This window comes from Staurois parvus, unplaced genomic scaffold (genome assembly GCF_062004578.1).
Source record: "Staurois parvus isolate SC_StPar_1 unplaced genomic scaffold, SC_StPar_1.0 ptg002689l, whole genome shotgun sequence".
Lineage (NCBI taxonomy): Eukaryota > Metazoa > Chordata > Amphibia > Anura > Ranidae > Staurois > Staurois parvus.
Window position 1 is genome coordinate 13,714 of NW_028320485.1, and position 24,691 is coordinate 38,404.

General features: G+C 50.5%; 1 protein-coding gene across 1 annotated transcript in view; it reads left to right on the top strand.

The window, feature by feature from the left end:
- The first annotated feature begins 1,227 nt into the window (after positions 1 to 1,227).
- DNAH1 (dynein axonemal heavy chain 1) overlaps positions 1,228 to 24,691 on the top strand; it is a 109,045-nt gene continuing 85,581 nt past the window's right edge. Inside the window, exons 1-17 of the mRNA XM_089666400.1 lie at positions 1,228 to 1,432; positions 1,571 to 1,643; positions 2,813 to 2,987; positions 4,372 to 4,528; positions 5,267 to 5,399; positions 5,483 to 5,852; positions 8,468 to 8,625; positions 10,162 to 10,373; positions 14,227 to 14,525; positions 15,756 to 15,906; positions 16,007 to 16,200; positions 16,662 to 16,887; positions 16,972 to 17,091; positions 17,721 to 17,803; positions 18,917 to 19,058; positions 19,153 to 19,308; positions 22,769 to 22,967. Of these exons, the coding sequence (XP_089522526.1) occupies positions 1,229 to 1,432; positions 1,571 to 1,643; positions 2,813 to 2,987; positions 4,372 to 4,528; positions 5,267 to 5,399; positions 5,483 to 5,852; positions 8,468 to 8,625; positions 10,162 to 10,373; positions 14,227 to 14,525; positions 15,756 to 15,906; positions 16,007 to 16,200; positions 16,662 to 16,887; positions 16,972 to 17,091; positions 17,721 to 17,803; positions 18,917 to 19,058; positions 19,153 to 19,308; positions 22,769 to 22,967 (3,052 nt within the window). The 5' untranslated portion in view covers position 1,228. The remainder of the gene's footprint in view (positions 1,433 to 1,570; positions 1,644 to 2,812; positions 2,988 to 4,371; positions 4,529 to 5,266; positions 5,400 to 5,482; positions 5,853 to 8,467; positions 8,626 to 10,161; positions 10,374 to 14,226; positions 14,526 to 15,755; positions 15,907 to 16,006; positions 16,201 to 16,661; positions 16,888 to 16,971; positions 17,092 to 17,720; positions 17,804 to 18,916; positions 19,059 to 19,152; positions 19,309 to 22,768; positions 22,968 to 24,691) is intronic.

Genomic DNA, 24,691 nt, shown 5'->3' on the forward strand with positions numbered 1-24,691 from the left:
GCTTCATTATGAGTAAGTGTTGAATGTCTGACCTGGACGCCCGTGTACCCGGCTTTCTGCTCCTGGACACCCGTGTGTACCCGGCTTTCTGCTCCTGGACACCCGTGTACCCGGCTTTCTGCTCCTGGACGCCCGCGTGTACCCGGCTTTCTGCTCCTGGACACCCGTGTACCTGGCTTTCTGCTCCTGAACGCCCGCGTGTACCCGGCTTTCTGCTCCTGAACGCCCGCGTGTACCCGGCTTTCTGCTCCTGAACGCCCGCGTGTACCCGGCTTTCTGCTCCTGAACGCCCGCGTGTACCCGGCTTTCTGCTCCTGAACGCCCGCGTGTACCCGGCTTTCTGCTCCTGAACGCCCGCGTGTACCCGGCTTTCTGCTCCTGGACGCCCGCGTGTACCCGGCTTTCTGCTCCTGAACGCCCGCGTGTACCCGGCTTTCTGCTCCTGAACGCCCGCGTGTACCCGGCTTTCTGCTCCTGAACGCCCGCGTGTACCCGGCTTTCTGCTCCTGGACGCCCGCGTGTACCCGGCTTTCTGCTCCTGGACGCCCGCGTGTACCCGGCTTTCTGCTCCTGAACGCCCGCGTGTACCCGGCTTTCTGCTCCTGGACGCCCGCGTGTACCCGGCTTTCTGCTCCTGGACGCCCGCGTGTACCCGGCTTTCTGCTCCTGGACGCCCGCGTGTACCCGGCTTTCTGCTCCTGGACGCCCGCCTGTACCCGGCTTTCTGCTCCTGGACGCCCGCCTGTACCCGGCTTTCTGCTCCTGGACGCCCGCGTGTACCCGGCTTTCTGCTCCTGGACGCCCGCGTGTACCCGGCTTTCTGCTCCTGGACGCCCGCGTGTACCCGGCTTTCTGCTCCTGAACGCCCGCGTGTACCCGGCTTTCTGCTCCTGAACGCCCGCGTGTACCCGGCTTTCTGCTCCTGAACGCCCGCGTGTACCCGGCTTTCTGCTCCTGGACGCCCGCGTGTACCCGGCTTTCTGCTCCTGGACGCCCGCGTGTACCCGGCTTTCTGCTCCTGGACGCCCGCGTGTACCCGGCTTTCTGCTCCTGGACGCCCGCGTGTACCCGGCTTTCTGCTCCTGGACGCCCGCGTGTACCCGGCTTTCTGCTCCTGGACGCCCGCGTGTACCCGGCTTTCTGCTCCTGGACGCCCGCGTGTACCCGGCTTTCTGCTTGCTACTCTCCAGATTTCATCTATTTTCTCCCTTCTCTGCACAGAATGATGATGGAACGCGGTACGAGAGAAATCGTTCATGATCCCGGACGAGCCCCCAACCACACACCTCCCGGAGCGTCGCCTCGTCTGCCGTCACTCGTTCCAGGGGGCGGGACTACAAGAGTGGTGACTCCCTCCAGAATATACCCCGTTATGAAGCAGAGAGGCTTTTATTCCGATATCCTGACGTACAGCGCATCACCTCTGGTCAAAGTTAGTCCCCGCTGTATTTTGTGCCTGTAGTCTGCGCACCGACACGGAACCGGCCTCATGTATAGAGTGGGGTTCCCTCCCGTGTTCTCCCAGACTAGAGACCAATCAGAAATGACTTCTCCTTCTCCTCTCTTTCAGGATATTAATGCAGGACCCAACGTCCAACCCAACCTCCTGAGACAAGCCGATCAAGACCCTAACACCCCAAAAGGTAAAAGCACCCTCCATGCAGCCAGATTTGAGGTAACTAGCCCATTGCTGATAGTGTGTGACTGTGGGGGAGGGGACATTAGAGTGTAAGCTCCTCTGCTACAGAGACTGATGGGACTGTGGGGGAGGGGACATTAGAGTGTAAGCTCCTCTGCTACAGAGACTAATGTGACTGTGGGGGAGGGGACATTAGAGTGTAAGCTCCTCTGGTACAGAGACTGATGTGACTGTGGGGGAGGGGACATTAGAGTGTAAGCTCCTCTGGTGCAGAGACTGATGTAACTGGGGGGGAGGGGACATGAGAGTGTAAGCTCCTCTGGTACAGAGACTGATGTGACTGTGGGGGAGGGGACATTACAGTGTAAGCTCCTGTGGTACAGAGACTGACGTGACTGTGGGGGAGGGGACAGAGTGTAAGCTCCTCTGGTACAGAGAGTGATGGGACTGTGGGGGAGGGGACATTAGAGTGTAAGCTCCTCTGGTACAGAGACTGATGGGACTGTGGGGGAGGGGACATTAGAGTGTAAGCTCCTCTGGTACAGAGACTGATGGGACTGTGGGGGAGGGGACAGAGTGTAAGCTCCTCTGGTGCAGAGACTGATGGGACTGTGGGGGAGGGGACATTAGAGTGTAAGCTCCTGTGGTACAGAGACTGACGTGACTGTGGGGGAGGGGACAGAGTGTAAGCTCCTCTGGTACAGAGAGTGATGGGACTGTGGGGGAGGGGACATTAGAGTGTAAGCTCCTCTGGTACAGAGACTGATGGGACTGTGGGGGAGGGGACAGAGTGTAAGCTCCTCTGGTGCAGAGACTGATGTGACTGTGGGGGAGGGGACAGAGTGTAAGCTCCTCTGGTACAGAGACTGATGGGACTGTGGGGGAGGGGACATTAGAGTGTAAGCTCCTCTGGTACAGAGAGTGATGGGACTGTGGGGGAGGGGACATTAGAGTGTAAGCTCCTCTGGTACAGAGACTGATGGGACTGTGGGGGAGGGGACATTAGAGTGTAAGCTCCTCTGGTGCAGAGAGTGATGGGACTGTGGGGGAGGGGACATTAGAGTGTAAGCTCCTCTGGTGCAGAGAGTGATGTGACTGGCTCAGTGTTCTCTGTACAGCGCTGCGGTATATGTCAGCGCTATGTGACCACATAGTAATCTGTATCTCTCTCAGTGATCAGTTTTCAGACTCCAGCAGGCCTCCAGTCGCTCCTCGAGAGGCAGGTCTACGGTCCTACGACAGAAGTGCTAATAAAATCCGACTTCTCAAAGAGAGGCCATGAGCCCAAAGTGCAGGTCCCATACGAGGTGCCCCCCGGGCAGTGCCCCCGCAAGATTGAACTGGAGAGGTGAGACGTATGGCGACGCTCAGGGAATGGCGCACAGAGATGAAGTGAAGTCATGCGCAGCAACCAATCTGAATCCGCAGCCAGACATGTGCAGAATGGACTCCGATTGGTTGCTGTGCGTTCAATACGAAGAAGAATTTATAGAGGATTCAAGCAAGGATCCTTCTCTGCTCAGGCTGGCGGGGACAGGATTCTCTGCAGCACGAGCACGCTGGCGGGGACGGGCTTCTCTGCTCAGGCTGGCGGGGACAGGCTTCTCTGCAGCATGCTGGCGGGGACAGGCTTCTCTGCTCAGGCTGGCGGGGACAGGCTTCTCTGCTCAGGCTGGCGGGGACAGGCTTCTGTGCTCAGGCTGGCGGGGACAGGCTTCTGTGCTCAGGCTGGCGGGGACAGGCCTCTGTGCTCAGGCTGGCGGGGACAGGCCTCTGTGCTCAGGCTGGCGGGGACAGGCCTCTCTGCTCAGGCTGGCGGGGACAGGCCTCTCTGCTCAGGCTGGCGGGGACAGGCCTCTCTGCTCAGGCTGGCGGGGACAGGCCTCTCTGCTCAGGCTGGCGGGGACAGGATTCTCTGCAGCACGAGCATGCTGGCGGGGACGGGCTTCTCTGCTCAGGCTGGCGGGGACGGGCCTCTCTGCTCAGGCTGGCGGGGACAGGCCTCTCTGCTCAGGCTGGCGGGGACGGGCTTCTCTGCTCAGGCTGGCGGGGACAGGCCTCTGTGCTCAGGCTGGCGGGGACAGGCCTCTGTGCTCAGGCTGGCGGGGACAGGCCTCTCTGCTCAGGCTGGCGGGGACAGGCCTCTCTGCTCAGGCTGGCGGGGACAGGCCTCTGTGCTCAGGCTGGCGGGGACAGGATTCTCTGCAGCACGAGCATGCTGGCGGGGACGGGCTTCTCTGCTCAGGCTGGCGGGGACGGGCCTCTCTGCTCAGGCTGGCGGGGACGGGCCTCTCTGCTCAGGCTGGCGGGGACGGGCTTCTCTGCTCAGGCTGGCGGGGACAGGATTCTCTGCAGCACGAGCACGCTGGCGGGGACGGGCTTCTCTGCTCAGGCTGGCGGGGACAGGCCTCTGTGCTCAGGCTGGCGGGGACAGGCCTCTGTGCTCAGGCTGGCAGGGACAGGCTTCTGTGCTCAGGCTGGCGGGGACGGGCTTCTCTGCTCAGGCTGGCGGGGACGGGCCTCTCTGCTCAGGCTGGCGGGGAGGGGCCTCTCTGCTCAGGCTGGCGGGGAGGGGCCTTTCTGCTCAGGCTGTGGCTGCTGTCAGACTTTGCGCCCGGAATGTACTTATCTGATGTTTATTAAACGTTCAGTTGGACTTTAAAGGGAAGAAATGTTTCTGTAGAAATTCTGCCGTCTAATTGTTGTGTAATAAAGGTGAATCTCCCCACCAGGAGGAGACGGGAATTCCTGAACCTCGATATCACACAGCTGCTCTCCGATGAGGGAATCGACTCCAACCTGCTAATGCCCCGACACTCAGACCCCGGATACCCGACCTGCTTGGGGCAGAACTCCGGACATCTGCTCCCGACTTACCTACCCCTGGAGGTAACAATGAGCATTCACTGCGTCCAGGTGTCTTATAGGGTGGAAAAACAGCATGCATTATGAGGGGTTCCCACCACCCCTGTGCTGAGTTCCCAGGTCTGTACACCCGCTGTGCCCATTATGAGGGGTTCCCACCATCCCTGTGCGGAGTTCCCAGGTCTATACACCCGCTGTGCCCATTATGAGGGGTCCCACCATCCCTGTGCGGAGTTCCCAGGTCTATACACCCGCTGTGCCCATTATGAGGGGTTCCCACCATCACTGTGCTGATTTCCCGGGTCTGTACGCCCATTGTGCCCATTATGAGGGATTCCCACCATCCTTGTGCTGAGTTCCTGGGTCTGTACACCCCACTGTGCCCATTATGAGGGGTTCCCACCATCCCTGTGCTGAGTTACCAGGTCTGTACACCCGCTGTGCCCATTATGAGGGGTTCCCACCATCCCTGTGCTGAGTTCCCGGGTCTGTACACCCACTGTGCCCATTATGAGCGGTTCCCCGGTCTATACACCCGCTGTGCCCATTATGAGGGGTTCTCTCCATCCCTGTGCTGAGTCTGTGCCCCTGCTGTGCCTATTGTTAGGTGCTCCCACCATCTTTGCTGCACACCAGGTTCCACCTACATATAAAATGATATTTCTGGGTGGACTGGATCCTTTAAAAAGAAAAAAATTGGGAGTTCTTGTAAAAATGTCTCCAAGCCCCCCATTGTTGCTGAAATTGCTTTTCTTGTGGAAGGTCTTTGATGATGAAGAGTTTGACATTCGGACTTCCTCTGATTGGCTAAGCCTGGGAAATGAGGATGGATACGATGGACGCAAACCTGTGCCGGGCCGGGCGCTGCTTCCTACAGATGATGTTCTGGGTCATGGTGAGTCCGCTGGGTGCGGTCCGTTCCTCCGGAGCTCACTTTGGGTTTTGTTGTTCCTCCACAAACCTTTATTTCTCCTGTAGAAGACCTGAGGAGCCCTCAGCTGGTGTTCAGTTGGGTCAACGTCGGAGTTCTGGATTATGATCAAGAGAAGAAACTCTACCTGGTTCAGAAGTCCACAGACACCCAACTCCTGACACCAAACAAGATGGCCGCTCCCTCCTGCCAGTACTGGGTACCAAGAATCCGGCTGCTGTTCTGGGCGGACAACCCTCGGGTGTTTGCGCAGAGGATTGTCGCAGCGGAGCGGCTGAGGAAGAAGACGGAGGCCCTGCTCATGTATAACCTGTATATAGACTGCATGCCGGGAAATGGACAGAAAATCACCGCGGAGAGCCTGGGCGGGATGAAGCAACGACTGCAGAGCACGGCGCGCCTGAAACAGGAGGATGAGTATGACACCTAACTTTGTGTTTGTTTCTCCATATTTCATGTCCTAAATGAAGGGATTCAAGAATATTTTGTGTTCTCCATTTGCACGGCCTTAAGGTGTGTGACCATCTGTACTAATTAAACCACTGCTGCCCGGCATTGGCTGGTCTAGATTCCCTGAGGTGCAATGGGATCAGCTTCCTCCCTGGGTGCCATAATTGTGGCATACCCTGGGAGACCCTCGGCCTTGTCTAACCACAACCATCCGTAGTCTGTCCTATACCTTCCTCAGGATGGGAGGCCTCCTAGTCTGGGCCTAACCAGCACCACCAGTAGTCTGTCCTATACCTTCCTCAGGATGGAAGGCCTCCTAGTCTGGCCTAACCAGCACCACCAGGAGTCTGTCCTATACCTTCCTCAGGATGGGAGGCCTCCTAGTCTAGACAAACCAGCACCACCAGTAGTCTGTCCTATACCTTCCTCAGGATGGGAGGCCTCCTAGTCTGGACAAACCAGCACCACCAGTAGTCTGTCCTATACCTTCCTCAGGATGGAAGGCCTCCTAGTCTGGCCTAACCAGCACCACCAGGAGTCTGTCCTATACCTTCCTCAGGATGGAAGGGCCTCCTAGTCTGGCCTTACCAGCACCACCAGTAGTCTGTCCTATACCTTCCTCAGGTCTTACAGCAGTAGACTCCAGCAGCAGCCCTTACAGCATTGGGTAAATTTCCAGAAGATGTTCACATTAGATGTTAGGAGAAGGAGGAGTCTAAACGACAAGCTTTCAAGACTTTATTGGAACATAGCGGGCCACATATTTACATGTTCCAGTAAAGGAGAAACCCATACCTCATAGGGATTGGTCAAAGTCCTACATCTCATACAAGTCCTACATCTCATACAAGTCCTACATCTCATACAAGTCCTACATCCCATCCAAGTCCTACTTCCAATGCAAGTCCTGCAGCCACACGACTCCTACATCCCATACAGTCCTACTTCCCCATACAAATCCCACATCCATACAATGCCTACATCCCATACAAGTCCTACTTCCACACGAGTCCTACTTCCACACGAGTCCTGCTTCCCACACGAGTCCTGCTTCCCACACGAGTCCTGCTTCCCACACGAGCCTGCTTCCACACGAGTCCCTGCTTCCACACGAGTCCTACTTCCCACACGAGTCCTGCTTCCCACACGAGTCCTGCTTCCCACACGAGTCCTGCTTCCCACACGAGTCCTGCTTCCCACACGAGTCCTGCTTCCCACACGAGTCCTGCTTCCCACCACGAGTCCTGCTTCCCATATAGGTCCTGCTTCCCATACAAATCCCACATCCATTCGACTCCTACATGTCGTACAAGTGCTACTTCCAATGCAAGTCCTACATCCACACCAGTCCTACATCCACACCAGTCCTACATCCACACCAGTCCTACATCCACACCAGTCCTACATCCACACCAGTCCTACATCCACACCAGTCCTACATCCACAACCAGTCCTACATCCACACCAGTCCCTACATCCACACCAGTCCTACATCCCACCAGTCCTCATACAAGTTCTGTTTCCCGTACAAGTTCTACTTCCCACAGAAATCCCACATTCATACGACTCTTACATCCCATACAAGTCCTACATTCCATACATATCATACGTCCCATAAAAGTCCTACATCCCATACCCAAGGGATGTGAGTAGTCACATAGTCCTGACATCTCTCCTTCCTTACTTCCCCCTATATGGGAAGCTCAAAGATATAGGTCCTCAAAGCTTACATCTTTGTCCCCTCAAACTGCTTCCCATGACCAAGGAAAGTGGAGAAGATGAGTCCTCCCCAGCCTGACTGTTCCTGGCCCCGCCCCTTCTTCCCCAGCCTGGCTTTCCCCGCCCCTTTCCTCCCCACCCTGGCTTTCCCCCGCCCCTTTCCTCCCCACCCTGACTGTCCCTGGTCCTGCCCCTTTCCTCCCCAGCACACCAAACTGCCATTTTGACCACATAGTTCCCAATCCTAAGCATGAAGACACGTACTGTAGTGTCTAGTTTAGGGAACAACACCAAACTGCCTACTTTGACTACATGGTTCCCTATGCTAACTATGGTGACATCTAGTGTCCAGTTCAGGAACTACATCAAACTACCTACTTTGACTACATACTTCCCAACCCTAACTATGGTGACATCTAGTGAACAATATGAGGAACTACATCAGGCATCTTCCTGCCCACACTCACTATCCTTCGCTTGTACTGCTTAGTTGCGTTTGAAATTGCTGGTTTCCGGCTCGTCTTCAGTACTTTCCAGTTGCTGACCCAGAACCCATCCAACCAAGGTCAGAACCTCGATCTCTAGACTTGAGTCGGTCACTCAGGAAGTACTCTAGGCAGATAGATTAATATTCCTCTGAAACTGACCTGTCATTGGGGGCCGATACAGCGGGGAGGTATCTGTGGCTTCTCCTACCAGGTTGTCTGTTTGTGAGATCTCTCCTCCAACATGGCGTCCGTGACATCCATACGAATCCTAAATGTCAGCTATGGGTCCTGTAGTGGGGAGAAGTGTGCAAAGAAGTAATAGCTGGCAGAAACCAATCAGCACCATCTCCTCCTCTCGCTGTTTTGTTCGCTCAGCGTTCACCATCAGCTGAAAGTCCTGGAAGCGGAGGTGGGATTGGACTACCAACGCACCATGAACAAACTCATCTTTGACCGTCTCGTCTCCTCGAAGCCGCAGAAATTTTCCTACGTCACCCTCCCGGAGAAGGTGGAGGAAAAGGTTCCGGAGAAAGGTATGAGTGACAGATCTTCCTTCTTCTGTCAGTGAGTGGAATCCATCTGCATGGAGTGTGTTTGCTGTACGCTATGTTTGTGTTGGGTTCCCCTAACTCTGTGTGGTACATTGAAAAACTTTGTAATTCAGTTCATCTGGTCTTGTGGTCCAGTCACCCCTGCCAGACAGCATAGTTCAGTCGGTGACCGCACTTTCCTCTACTGAAGTGAAAGCTGAAGTTTGAACTGCTTATATTTTCTGCCCCCCCCCACATACTAAAGACATTTTTAAATAAAACCTTTCCATTTTCAATAAATACCTTGTTTTAGACTCAGTGATGTCATCACTGGGTCTCTGTGCTTCTCTACGTAATGCAGAGAGATCATGTCTGGTGGGAGTGGGCCAGCAAGGCGCTGTACATAGCTTCCTGAACCATCATGGCACCCTGCCTCCTCTCAAGAGCCCTCAGCCCCATTGGAAGCAGTTATTCGAATAGTAAAATGCCTTGTTGGGCGGTTGTCAGTCTGGGGGAGTGGGCGTTCCTAGGCAGGCTTCATTTGTATGCAGACCGCCCACGTGTGACGCCATGATTAAAAGAGACAAAATCCAATGAATGAATGAGAGGGGCGGGGCCATGGGCATTCAGGCTGGGGAGAAAAATGGGAGGGGCCAGGAGCAGTCAGGCTGGGGAGGAAAGGGGCGGGACTAAAAGTCAGCACTGGGGAGTAAAGGGGTGGGGCCAGGGACAGTCAGGCTGGGAGTGAAGGGGCGGAGCCAGGGAGTCAGGCTGGGGGTAGGGGCGGGGCCAGTCAGCACTGGGGAGGAAAGGGGTGGGGCCAGGTACAGACAGGCTGGGGAGGAAAGGGGCGGAGCCAGGGAAGTCAGGTTGGGGAGAAAAGGAGCAGGGACAGTCAGGGTGGGGAGGAAAGGTGCGGGGTCAGGGACAGTCAGGGTGGGGAGGAAAGGCGCGGGGTCAGGGATAGTCAGGCTGGGGAGGAAAGGGGTGGGGCCAGGGAAGTCAGGTTGGGGAGGAAAGGGGTGGGGCCAGGGACAGCCAGGCTGTGGAGGAAAGGGGCGGGGCCAGGGAAGTCAGGCTGGAGGTGAAAAGGACTGGGCCAGGGACAGTCCGGCTGGGGAGGAAAGGGGCGGGGCCAGGGACAGCCAGGCTGGGGAGGAAAGGGGCGGGGCCAGGGACAGCCAGGCTGGGGAGGAAAGGGGCGGGGCCAGGGACAGCCAGGCTGGGGAGGAAAGGGGCGGGGCCAGGGACAGCCAGGCTGTGGAGGAAAGGGGCGGGGCCAGGGAAGTCAGGCTGGAGGTGTTAAGGGACGGGGCCAGGAAAGTCAGGCTGGGGGGCGGAAAGGGTTGGGGTCAGGGACAGTCAGGTTGGGGAGGAAAGTGTGCAGCGTGTGTCTGTGGTTGGGTTTTCAGCTCCCTCATTGGTGGAGATTCCAGGGGTTTGAACCGCAGAATATTTTAGCACAATCATTGATGTCAATGAAGGAATCTGACCTCTGACCTCTCCGCCGCCACTTCTCTCGTCTCCCCGCCGCCGCAGGTCACGCCTACGTCCCGGATTATGCTTACGCCAAGAACCGGAAAGCTTTCATCTTCACCACCATCCTGACCAGGTCCGAGGTCATCACTTCGCTCTGCAAAGTCCGGGCCGAATGTAACCGAGTCTCCACCATGTCCCTCTTCCATTCCAATCTGACCAAGTGTGTGCGGCTGGAGGAGTTCGAGCAAACGCAGTCACAGACCTTCTCCCAGGTACGTCCATTGTAGGCAAACTAGGCAGCCGCCCGAGGCAGAACGTTACATTGTATCCTTTGTAATCATTTCATGTATTACATATTATATTCTAAAACAGAGGTTTTCAAAACTGCAGCCCTTGGGGCACCTACTCCCTCTGACACCAATAATGGGGACTTACTCCCTGTGACACCAATGACGGGGACTTACTCCCTGTGACACCAATGACGGACACCTACTCCCTGTGACACCAATGATGGGGACTTACTCCCTCTGACACCAATAATGGGGACTTACTCCCTGTGACACCAATGACGGGGACTTACTCCCTGTGACACCAATGACGGGCACCTACTCCCTGTGACACCAATGATGGGGACTTACTCCCTCTGACACCAATAATGGGGACTTACTCCCTGTGACACCAATGACGGGGACTTACTCCCTGTGACACCAATGATGGGCACCTACTCCCTGTGACACCAATGATGAGGACTTACTCCCTCTGACACCAATGATAGGGACTTACTCCCTCTGACACCAATGATGGGGACTTACTCCCTGTGACACCAATAATGGGGACTTACTCCCTCTGACACCAATGATGGGGACTTACTCCCTCTGACACCAATGACAGGGCACTTACTCCATGTGACACCAATGACGGGGCACTTACTGCCTGTGACACCAATGACGGGGACTTACTCCCTCTGACACAAATAACGGGGACTTACTCCCTCTGACACAAATAACGGGGACTTACTCCCTCTGACACAAATGACGGGGGCTTACTCCCTGTGACACCAATGATGGGACACCTACTCCCTGTGACACCAATGATGGGGACTTACTCCCTCTGACACCAATGACGGGGACTTACTCCCTCTGACACCAATGACGGGGACTTACTCCCTCTGACACCAATGATGGGGACTTACACCCTCTGACACCAATGATGGGCACTTACTCCCTCTGACACCAATGCCTGGGCACTATTCCTCTCACTGACACCAATGATGGGGCACTATTTCTCCCACTGACACCAATGATGGGGCACTATTCCTCCCACTGACACCAATGAAGGGCACTATTCCTCTCACTGACATCAATGATGGGGCACTATTCTTCCCACTGACACCAATGATGAGGCACTATTCTTCCCACTGACACCAATGATGAGGCACTATTCCTCTCACTGACATCAATGATGGGGCACTATTCCTCCCACTGACACCAATGATGGTGCACTATTCCCCCCACTGATACGAATGATGGGGCACTATTCCTCCCACTGACACCAATGATGGGGCACTATTCCTCCCACTGACACCAATGATGGGGCACTATTCCTCCCACTGATACCAATGATGGGGCACTATTCATCCCACTGACACCAATGATGGGACACTATTCCTCCCACTGACACCAATGATGGGGCACTATTCATCCCACTGACACCAATGATGGGGCACTATTCCTCCCACTGACACCAATGATGGGGCACTATTCCTCCCACTGACACCAATGATGGGGCACTATTCCTCCCACTAATACCAATGATGGGGCACTATTCCTCCCACTGACACCAATGATGGGGCACTATTCCTCCCACTGACACCAATGATGGGGCACTATTCCTCCCACTGACACCAATGATGGGGCACTATTCCTCTTACTGACACCAATGATGGGGCACTATTCCTCTCACTGACACCAATGATGAGGCACTATTCCTCTCACTGACACCAATGATGGGGCACTATTCCTCCCATTGACACCAATGATGGGGCACTATTCCTCCCACTGACACCAATGATGGGGCACTATTCCTCCCACTGACACCAATGATACATGCCATGCAACTTGTAAATCACATGCCAAGTCACACCCTATTGTCTGCAATTAGAGCGGTCATATCAGTGAGGTTCCTACTTGAAGCCGCACCGATTCCTAAAGCAGAACACACATTGCTTTTGGTGCGATATGCATAGACCTCTGTGTCAGATGTCTTTCAAATCGCACCTGAAATCAGCATGTCACCCAACTTCACTGTAAGTTGCACGATTTCAAAGTTGGGTTTGATGTGACCGGGGTGTGAGTGTGAACGGGGCCCGAGAGGAATGGCTCCTGGTCACATTTCCACCTCTATAGTTCAGATAGGGGAGCGGTGGCGGGATGAAGCATAAGACAGGGTGTAGAAGGGTTGGAACATCTATGGGGCTTGTGTTACGTTCTGATTCCACTAAGGAGATTCCTGCTCACGGTGTTTCTCTCTGATGGGCTCACAGACAGCAATAAACACCTTGGAGATGTTCTAACCTCTTCCCAGCTCCTCCAAAAACAAAATGAACATATGTATGTAACATACACACTCACCAGCCAATCACATGGCAGCAGCTAAATGCATTTAGACATCTAGACGTGGTGGAGGTAACTTGCTGAAGTTCAAACCGAGCATCAGAATGGAGAAGAAAAGGAATTTAAGTGACTTTGAACGTGACATGGTTGTTGGTTTCCAGACGGGCTGGTCTGAGTATTTAAAAAACTGCTGATCTACTGGGATTTTCACGCACAACCATCTCTAGAGATTACAGAGAATGGCCTGAAAAAGAGAAAATATCCAGTGAGTGGCGGTTATGTGGATGAAAATGCCTTGTTGATGGCAGAGGTCAGAGGAGAATGGGCAGACTGGTTGCTGTGACATTCAGATGGTAGGGTGAGAATTTGGTGTAAACAACATGAAAACATGGATCCATCCTACCTTGTATCTACAGTTCAGGCTGGTAGTGGTGGTGCCATGGTGTGGTGGATCCATCCTGCCTTGTATCTACGGTTCAGACTGGTGGTGGTGTCATGGTGTGGTGGATCCATCCTGCCTTGTATCTACGGTTCAGGCTGGTGGTGGTGAATCCATCCTGCCTTGTACCAATGGTTCAGGCTGGTGGTGGTGGTGTCATGGTGTGGTGGATCCATCCTGCCTTGTATCTACAGTTCAGGCTGGTGGTGGTGTCATGGTGTGGTGAATCCATCCTGCCTTGTACCAATGGTTCAGGCTGGTGGTGGTGGTGTCATGGTGTGGTGGATCCATCCTGCCTTGTATCTACAGTTCAGGCTGGTGGTGGTATCATGGTGTGGTGGATCCATCCTGCCTTGTATCTACGGTTCAGACTGGTGGTGGTGTCATGGTGTGGTGGATCCATCCTGCCTTGTATCAATGGTTCAGGCTGGTGGTGGTGGTGTCATGGTGTGTTGGATCCATCCTGCCTTGTATCTACAGTTCAAGCTGGTGGTGGTGGTGGAATGGTGTGGGGGAGATTTTCTTGGCTCTAGCAATGTGGACCTAATAAAGTGGCCCGTGAGTGTATGTGATCATGCGCTTTGCTGGATATAAGAAATGTATGGGTCAACCCATTTAAACCTAACACCTTTTGGTAGGTTCTGGAGACGTGTACAAGAGTGTTCTCCAGCAGGAAGACCCTAAGGTGAGCTGGAACACCCAAAACACCCAGTCGGGAAAGTCTGCCAGAAGGATCTCACCAATTTCCAAGGAAAACAAGTAGGACACCAGATAGTAATACATTCAACTGGACTTGTTCTGTGATGTTGAAAATGTTCGGTTGCTTCTCTAAGCCACCTGTGTAGATATAAATATTGGGATATGTTCCTGACACTTGTTGGAAGCTACAAAACGTCTTCAACGTTACAAAACAAGCCCACTTGGATGTGACTGACTACTATTACATACTGTATACCATGACCTGGCGAAATAACCTTCCTAGGTGGTAGGACACAAGTTCTCCACAGCCTCAAGGGTTCCAAGAGTTCTCCAGAGTCCTCCAAACAAATCCTCTTCTCTGTCTCCTTCTTACAGGTCCAGTTGTTCCTGAAGGACAGCTGGGTCAGTACACTGAAGAACGCGGTGCGCAGTAGCCTGCGGGAGGTGGGGAAAGGCTGGTATGACCTTACCGAATGCAATTGGGAAGTCTACTGCATGTCCAAACTGAGACAACTGATGGAGCTCATCAAGTTCAACCTGCAGGACTCCCTTCGCTTCCTAGTACAGGACTCCCTTGTCAGCTTCACCCAGTTCATCCTGGACGCCTGCTACAGTATTCTGACCTGCACCGAGGGCATGGACTGGGGGGGAGACCTGGTCAACAGTCCCTACAAGTGAGATATCTATGTGTCTATAGCAGTGCCATCTTAAAAGCATCATGGGCCTCTGAGCAAAGTAATGCATTGGGGCCCCTACCAGGCTGCATTAGGGTACCCCATCATAATGCCTATATACTGTACATCAGGTGTCCCCCATCACAGTATCCCCATACTTCAGGTGTCCCCCATCACAGTAACCCCATACATCAGGTATCCTCTATCACAGTGTCTCTGTACTTCATGCATCCTCTATCACAGTGTTCCCATACATTAGATATCCCTTTACATCAGGTCTCCCCACACATTAGGTGCCCCCCATCACAATGTCCCCATAAATCAGATGTCCCCATCACAGTGTTCCCATACATCAGGTGTCCCCATATATCTAGTGACCCCATACATCCGATCTCCCCATCACAGTGACCCCATACATCAGGTGTCCACCTTCACAGTGTCCCCATACAGCAGGTTTCCCCATACATTATATGTCCCCCATACATAAGGTGTCCACATATATGTCAGGTGTCCCCCATCATAGTGTCCCCATACATCCGATCTCCCCATCACAGTGACCCCATACATCAGGTGTCCCCCATCACAGTGTCCCCATATATCAGATCACCCCACCACAATGTCCCCATACATGAGGTGTACCCCATCACATCATCCCCATACATCAGATGTCCCCATACAGCAAGTATCCCTCATCACAGTGTCCCCATACATCAGATGACCCCATCACATTGCCCCCATACATCAGATGTCCCCAAACAGCAAGTATCCCCCATCACAGTGTCCCCATACATCAGTTGTCCTCCATCACAGTGTCCCCATACAGCAGGTGTCCCCATACATCAGGTGTACCCCATCACAGTGTTCTCATACATCAGAATTGTGCCCCCCCCCCACCTGCAATGACGTCAGCTCCTCCTTTCTCACCTGTGCTGAGTCTGAGCTGAATTCTCAGTCTCAGTGCAGCTCTCTTCTGCCCCCCTGCAGGAGGGAGGAGAAAGCTGAATCCTCTGTCTTGCAGAAGCTGGTCGCTGCTCATTCTTGAATCACTTCTGTCACAGAAGAGTGTCATCAGAGGCCAAATCACCAGTGAACTCCCCAGCACAGCTCCCGATACCCCCCCCCCCCCCTCCTTCGTGTCCTAGTCCTGATCTTGGGCCCCCCATGCACCTGGGGCACATAGAATTCATGTCATGGATTACTAATGAGCTCATCCTGATTTCCCATTCTCAGGCCACGCAAAAACCCGATTTTCCTTCTGGATCTGGTCCTAGATGCCTCTGGAGTCCATTTCAGCACCCCTCTGGAGAATTTTGAGGTTACCCTGATGACATTGTTTGATAAAGGGATTCTGGCGACTCATAGCGTGCCTCAACTGGAGAAGGTGAGAATACGACTTTTATATCTGTATCTTCAATAAGATCCCTTCAGTGTATATCCATGAGAGGGGAGCTTTAATCTCCGTTATGTATGTACTTGTTCAGTTTGTCCTGGAGGACCTCTTTATTAGCGGCACCCCACTGCTGGAATCTGTGGGCCTTCACGAGCCTCCGGTGGAAGAATTGCGCAGCAACATCCGCAATGCCATTTGTAAAGCCCTGATACCATTGAAGGCGTACGCAAAGCAATACGAGAAATTCCTGGTGCTCAACAACACCGACATCGACACATTCATGAAGTGAGTACATATCCCGGGAGCTGCTGGACCACCGATTCCTAGAAAAAAAAATATCCCCAGACATTAGATGGTGTCACTAAATCTGGCTGATTTCAGACCTGGCTGACTAATGCTGTTGTGCTTCTCTATGCAATGCAAGCAAACCATGGCTGGTGGGAGGGGCCAGCAGGATGCTGTACATAGCTACCTCAAAAAAACACCCTAGAACTCTGCCTCAGTACTCTTCTCAAGAGCCCTCAGTCCTGATGCAAGGTGTGGGCTGGTTTTTGGGAGGAGCTACGCAAATATCAAAATCCCCTGATGTGTGGATGCCAGTCTGGAAGGGTGGGCGGATGGCCCTGGGTAATACCGAGAACTGAAATCCAATGAATGAAAGGGGTGGGGTAGGGGCAGTCAGGCTGGGGTGGAATGTCATGCAATGTCAATGAATGTTTAAATTCAGATCCTGGTATTTCCTGCAGGATGTTCCAGGAGAAGAACCCCTCAGCGTCAGAGGTAAAGCTGGCGGTTGAGGAACATCTTCTGGAGAAGGAGCGCCTGGACAATGCCCTTCCCAACTCCATCATAGTCGGCCCCTTCCAGATCAACATCGAAGGTGTCAAACAAAACTTGTCTCGTAAACGCAAAGCCATTTCCAGTTCTCTGCTGGAGCTACTCGCTAAGAGCGTTCGCAAAGAGGTGGACGGGGTAAGTCAAACATGGTCGGTTTATGGGTCCTTGTAGTAGAATCCTGCATTCTCTGATTTACTCTCATTGATTGGACCTCCGCAGATCTCAGACCAATTCCGAGCCATCAGCCGAAACTTATACGAAAAACCAAACAGCGTGGAGGAGCTGACGGAGCTCAGAGAATGGATGAAAGGGGTTCCGGAGCAAATAAAAACTCTGGAGGTAAAACTTAAGCCCCTCCCCTGCACATCTTGCACTTGATCAGTGCCCTCCCCTGAGGTCCCCTCTTGCTTGCTAACACTGGTATCACTGATAGCAGCAGTCTTGGATTGCAGAATGCTTGGAGCACCAACCTGGAGTGTGCATGAGAGATCTGTTGAGCAAAGAAATCCTACACTTCTCTAACAGGGTTGCATGTGACGGGTGACAACACTCATCCTGGCAAGTGATGCCTACAGCAAGGGGACAGCAATTGTAGCCTCCCTATATTTCAATACATGTTTCCAATATTTTTCTTCAGGGCTTGGAAGGGTTGAAATCTGGATGACTAGGGTGGAGTAGAGAAAAATGCCAAACTAGGCAATGGAAGCAGACATTATCTCGGAATTAGAAAGTTTCCTTTCCATGATGTCTGCATTTCAGATCTCACAACCCTGATGAATGGGGCTCCTTGGAGCTTACAGGACCAAACTTCCGGGCCTTTAAATCTTCCCTCAGCTTTTGCCATTGTTTCCCTTTCTGGCATCTAGGCCTGAATTTGCATTCTTAGATGGAATTTGATGCCACAAGAAATGGGAATGTTCTGACATAAAGTGAGGTCGTTAATGGGGAATCTCTTCTATTCTCAACAGGAGCAAATTGCAAAAATCATGGCTGATTACGAGGTCATCGATGAATTCCTGTTTAGCCTGTCCCAGGAAGATTTCAACACAAAGTGAGTTTATAGATGAGAAGCATCATCAGCTCTGACCACTATGGAACTACAAGTCCTAGCAAACAGTAAAAGGGACGTGTGGCTCCACAGTGGCAGTGGCTCAGCCATGTCTGGTGTAGAGATACACAATATGGCCCAATGGTTGTAGGCGTTTTACCATAACATACCTATCTATATGGCCAAACGTGGCTGACACTCCCAACAAATGACTTTGTTCAGGTGCTTCCAGTGAAGGGTCTCGTTATTACTACAGGATACAAAGACATTGTAGACAATAGTGCTTTTCCAACCTTGTGGTAACAGTTTGGTGGAGACCCTTTTCTGTTTCTGCATGACTGTGCCCCTGTATACAAAGCCACCTCCATAAAGACATGTTTTGGTGTGGAGGAACTCGAGTGTCCTTCACAAAGCCCTGACCTCAGCCCTACTGAACACCTTTGGGATGAACTGGAATGTCAACTGTGAGCCAGTTTTTTTTTGGGGTGCCCAACGTGCGGTCTGATGTATGAACCAGGTTTTTTGTCTTTTTTTTGGGTGCCCAACATGAGACCTGATGTGTGAGCTAGGTCTTTTTTTCTTTTTTTTTTTGGTGCCCAACGTGTGGCCTGATGTGTGAGCCAGGTTTTTTTTGTATCTTGATGTCCAACGTGAGGCCTGATGTGTGAACCAGGCCTTTTTTTTTGGTGCCCAATGTGAGGCCTGATGTGTGAGCCAGCTCTTTGGTGCCCAACGTGAGGCCTGATGTGTGAGCAAGGTCTAATTTTTTGGTGCCCAACAGGAGGCCTGATGTGCGAGCCAAGTCTTCTTTTTTTTTTTTTTTTTTTTGGTGGCCAGGTCTTCTCATCCAACATCAGTACCTGACCTGACAAATGGGCACAAATTACCACAGGCAGTCTCCAAAATCTTGTAGAAATCCTTCCAGAAGAGTGGAGGATGTTATAGCAACAAAGGGCAACTCAATATGAATGGCCATGGTTTTGGCACAGGATGTCCAACAAGCTCATATAGGAGCAATGGTCTGGTGTTTACATCTCTCTGGCCATTTAATGCATTTATTGGTCATTTCTGACACACTGGAAGCTCCCTGATTCTTTTGCCATCTTCCATTGCTAGGTGGGCCGTCATTGCTTGGCCACAAAAGATTATAACCACCATAGAAACTGTCCGAGAGCAACACTTAGAGGATGAGGAACGCTTCCGGAAAATCCAGGTCATGGACCAGAACAATTTCTTGGAGCGTCTGGACTCCCTGCAGGTCGGTTACAGAGCTGCTGCCAATCTGTAGGTGATATAATCCATATGTCCGTATGTCCCCTCCCCCTGACTGTGCAAACTCTCATTATTCCCAGATGGTAGTGGCCGGATTCTCCACTCACACTGATATAAGTCGCGCTCATGAGATCGCCAATGAAGTTCGACGGGTCCACAAGCAGCTGAAGGAGTCGCAGCAGTTGGCGCAAATGTACAACAACCGAGAGAGACTGTTTGGCCTGCCAGTGACCAATGTGAGCATGTCCCATATCGTACAAATGGCCGCTTATAGCAGTCCCAGATACAGTTGTGCCCAAAAGTTTCCCTCCCCTGCAAGAAATTGTGAAGTTTTGGCATTGATATTGAAAATATGACGGATCATGCCAAAAATGCTCTTTTATTGAAGGATGATGATCATATGAAGCCATTTATTATCAAATAGTTGTTTGGCTCTTTTTTAAATCATAATGATAACAGAAATCACTCAAATGGCCCGGATCAGAAGTCTCCGCCCCTGTATCAGAAGTCTCCGCCCCCTGGAATGTTTGGCCTTGGTACAGACACACAAGGTGACACACGCGGGTTAAAATGCCAATTAGAGGTTAATGTCCCCCATCTGTGGCTTTTTAAATTGCAATTAGTGTCAGTGGGAAGGGGAAGTTCTGCTTTAAGCCTTTGTCCCCTGCTCCCCATTAAGGATTGGCACCTTTGGGAAGCGGGTGCCCGAATTTGACAGGTACCCGCTCCAGCTTCGTCTAGGCGATCAGAAGCGGAAGTCGTCCTCCCCCCTCCCTCCCCATACTTTTCTGGGACACATGACAGGTCCCAGAAGACTACGGGGGCCATTCACAAAGTGCAGCGCTTCTCACGCATGCGCAGTGGGCACTCGGCTGTGAAGCCGCAAGCTGTCACAGCTGGGTGCCCACACTGAAGATGCCAGGGAGAGAAGACGGCCGGTGAAACCAGCCGTGGTGAGGACACCGCCGGACCGAGGGACAGGTAAGTGTCGGTATTTTAAAAGTCAGCAGCAAAAGTTTTTGTAGGTGCTGACTTTTTTTTTTTTTTTTCAGGTGGAACTCCCGCTTTAACTATTCTTTTCTATTCTATCGTATTCCTTTTTTTTCTATTCTATTCTTGTATTTTCTATTCTATTCTTATCTATTCTAATCTTTTCTATTTTATTCCTTTCTCTTCTATTCTGTTCTATTCTGCTCTTTTCCATGCTGCTTTTTCTATTTTATTTTTTTATTCTATTCTATTCCTTTACATTTTATTCTATTCTTTTATCTTCTATTTTATTCTACTTTATTCTGGCATATTATATTCTATTCTATTCTATAAAACAGCCTAAGTAGAAATTGTCATCTTATTTCACTTTTATTCCTAACTGTATTGATTGCAATATGTTTCCAATTCAAATGTATTTTTGAGTTCATATTAGTTTTCGAATTCGGATAATTCGTTTCGTTATACTTTTATTTTGGATTCGTCAAAATTTGTTACTGCTGTGATTCGGAAATTCAAATACATGCAAATCTCCAAATAACGAAAATTTCGGCTCAATTTTGATTTGTAACAAAACGAATTGCACACGTCTACTTCAGATTGTCTTCCCAACTCATTCTTTTGGTCCTTGATCCTCTTTTGCCCATAGTCCCTGGGTGGGCGGTAGAAAGCTGCGATGTAGGAATGGCCAGTGCTGATGCTTTGAGATCCAACTCATGTTGGCTACATGTGTGTTCCAACCTTTAATTATCTGTTTGGCTGTAGTTTAACTTGAAGTTTCGCAAGTCAATTTTTGATATGTGCTGCCGTTTTTAGCCTAAAGATCTAAAAATAGATTCAGTTCTTTTAATTTTCTAAAAGGTTTTGGTATTTCTCTGTGTAATGTGTTAAAATGCTTTGATACAGTGAAGGAAATGTGTATTTGCTCCCCGGCTGATGCTGAATGTTCGCCCCTCACCCAGAAATGATCGGTCTAACAATGGAATGTTCGCCCCTCACACAGAAATGATCGGTCTAACAATGGAATGTTCGCCCCTCACACAGAAATGATCGGTCTAACAATGGAATGTCCGCCCCTCACACAGAAATGATCGGTCTAACAATGGAATGTTCGCCCCTCACACAGAAATGATCGGTCTAACAATGGAATGTTCGGTGTAACACTGAGAGACAGAATACAACAACAAATTCAGCAGAAATGCGTCTAACAAATGATGACTGATCTGCATGTTCATGAGGGAAAGAAGGATTTGATCCCCTATCATTCAGCAGGATTTTTGGCTCCCAGGTGTCTCTCATACAGGTAACAAGCTGATAAAAAGTAATATGTAGTGAGCGCTCTCAAATGTATACAGCAGCTAGAACACTTCAGGTAACCACAATACCTATAAAATATACGTATATCAATTGTAACAAACAACAGTGCAGCGCTTCAAGAATTGATAAATTGATGAAGAAAAAATGTACATATGTAGAGTCTATGCAATATCCGCGGTATTGTCTGATGAATATACTTCCAAAGTATGTACTGCCTCGAAATAACAGCAATGCGCACTCACCGGAAACGCATGGAATATGCGCATATAGGAGTAATCATCCCGGGTGTCCGATCCGACGAAGATCGAGTGGTGGGCGTCCTATTCACGGTGGGTCATCAGAAACAACACGACAGATCCAGAGGTCCCCTTAAGGTTGGTCACACTGATAGTGTAGATCCCTCTTCTGGCTGATAGGGGTACCCTTTCTGTGGGAGTAGCAGCTCCAAGAAGGAGCCCCAAAAAACAGGTGCCAGAGATAGTGTAGTATGTTCTTAAGGTGATTTTATTAGTCAGACATAGTAATAGGGTAGTATGCACATCACAGCATATGTGTAAAAGTAAAAAACAGCATTACTGACCCCATTAAAGATGGCCGCCGGGCCTCCCCTCTGATGATGTGCCTATAGCACGAAAGGCCTAAGGAGGAGCTGTGCAGAGCGTGACGTCATTTCCTACCGCCGGAGCCACGAGGAGGCCCGGCGGTAGGGGACCTCTGGATCTGTCGTGTTGTTTCTGCTGACCCACCGTGAATAGGACGCCCACCACTCGATCTTCGTCGGATCGGACACCCGGGATGATTACTCCTATATGCGCATATTCCATGCGTTTCTGGTGAGTGTGCATTGCTGTTATTTCGAGGCAGTACATACTTTGGAAGTATATTCATCAGACAATACCGCGGATATTGCATAGACTCTACATATGTACATTTTTTCTTCATCCATTTATCAATTCTTGAAGCGCTGCACTGTTGTTTGTTACAATTGATATAGGTAACAAGCTGAGATTAGAAGCAGTCTCTTAAAGGGAGTGCTGCTAATCTCATTGTGTTACCTGTATAAAAGACACCTGTCCACAGGAGCCATCAAACCATCAGATTCCAAACTCTCCACCATGGCAAAGACCAAAGAGCTGTCCAAGGATGTCAGGGACAAGATGGTAGACCTACACAAGGCTGGACTGGGCTACCAAACTATGGCCAAGCAGCTTGGTGAGAAGGTGACAACAGTTGGTGCAATCATTCACAAATGGAAGAAACACAAAACAACGTTTTGCAAACATTCACAATCATCAGGGGATCAAATGCTTATTTCCTTCACTGTATAACCCCCTTTCATGGCTATTGTTACCTAATGTCCTCTTTCACCAATCCTAACTGTTTACTTATCAGTATGACAAACTTCTGAAACTGGTGAAAGACTTCCAGCCCTTCCGAGACCTCTGGACCACCGTGTCGGACTGGATACGTTGGCACGAAAGCTGGATGAACGACCCTCTCACCGCCATCGACGCCGAGCAACTGGAGAAGAACGTGATGGAGTCTTATAAAAACATGCACAAATGTGTCAAATACTTCCGTGATATTCCAGGTAAGGCCACGGCATGTGAGAATAATGGCTGCCAATCCACAGCTTTCGTCTTGTGAAAAGATACGTGGATGTGACTGAGGATGAACAAAATTGGGGGGGAGGGGGGGTCATCATCACTGAAATTTCAGTTAAACTTTGGTGGTGTTTCGTGGTTTGTAAGGGTGCAGTTGGCTTGCAGTTGCTCCTGAGAGTTAAGGAAGTTCCTTTTAACTATCCTGGACCTGTTCTTGTGCCAAAAAATATTAACCCGAATAGTCATTCTAACTCTAGCCTTGACCCTGACCCTGAAAGAGAACCTTCGAATGACCTGGTCAGTCTCTCAGATTATTCTACTTGAGGATCAATGCATGAAAAGAGCCATTATACTCGCCTTTCCAGCTGCCTATGTCTTCTACTTTCCTTTCATTCCGGCACTGCAGTTCAAAAGATATTTTTTTATTTGGCCGTGTCGGGGGGGCCTTCGTCCTGTGCCTATGGCTCACTCCATTGACCCCTACCATACTACACGCAGTGTGAATAGTCATTGATTCACAGGAAACGTAGTAGCAGTTTTGTGCTATCAATTATGTTAGTGTATAAGTAATCATATATATATACTGTATAATAAATATATATATAATTATTATTTCAGGTACTTATATAGTTCCATCAATTTACGCCGCGCTTTACATATATATTGTACATTCACACCAGTCCCCGCCCCCGAGGAGCGTACAATCTAAGGTCCCTAACTCACATTCATACATAGACATACTAGGGCCAATTTAGACAGGAGCCAATTCACCTCCCAGCATGTCTTTGGAATATATATATATATTTATTTAATTTAGGTACTTATATAGCGCTGTCAATTTACGCAGCACTTCACATATATATTGTACATTCACATCAGTCCCTAACCCTCAAGGGGCGTACAATCTAAGGTCCCTAACTTACATTCATGTACTAGGGCCAATTTAGACAGGAATCAATTAACCTACCAGCATGTCTTTGGAGTGTGGGAGGAAACCGGAGTACCTGGAGGAAACCCATGCAGTCACAGGGAGAACCTGCAAACTCCAGGCAGGTGGTGCCATGGTTGGGATTCGAACCAACAACCCTAGTACTGCCAGATGGAAGTGCTAACCATTTAGCCACTGTGCTGTCCATATATATGATATGTAGTGTATACTGAAACATATGACCTCATGTATACTGAGACATATGACCTCGTGTATACTGAAACATATGACCTCATGTATACTGAAACATATGACCTCATGTATACTGAAACATATGACCTCATATATACTGAAACATATGGCCTCGTGTATACTGAAACATATGACCTCATGTATACTGAAACATATGACCTCATGTATACTGAAACATATGACCTCGTGTATACTGAAACATATGACCTCATGTATACTGAAACATATGACCTCATGTATACTGAAACAAATGACCTCATGTATACTGAAACATATGACCTCATGTATACTGAAACATATGACCTCATGTATACTGAGACATATGACCTCATGTATACTGAAACATATGACCTCATGTATACTGAAACATATGACCTCATGTATACTGAGACATATGACCTCATGTATACTGAGACATATGACCTCATGTATACTGAAACATATGACCTCATGTATACTGAAACATATGGCCTCATGTATACTGAGACATATGACCTCATGTATACTGAGACATATGACCTCATGTATACT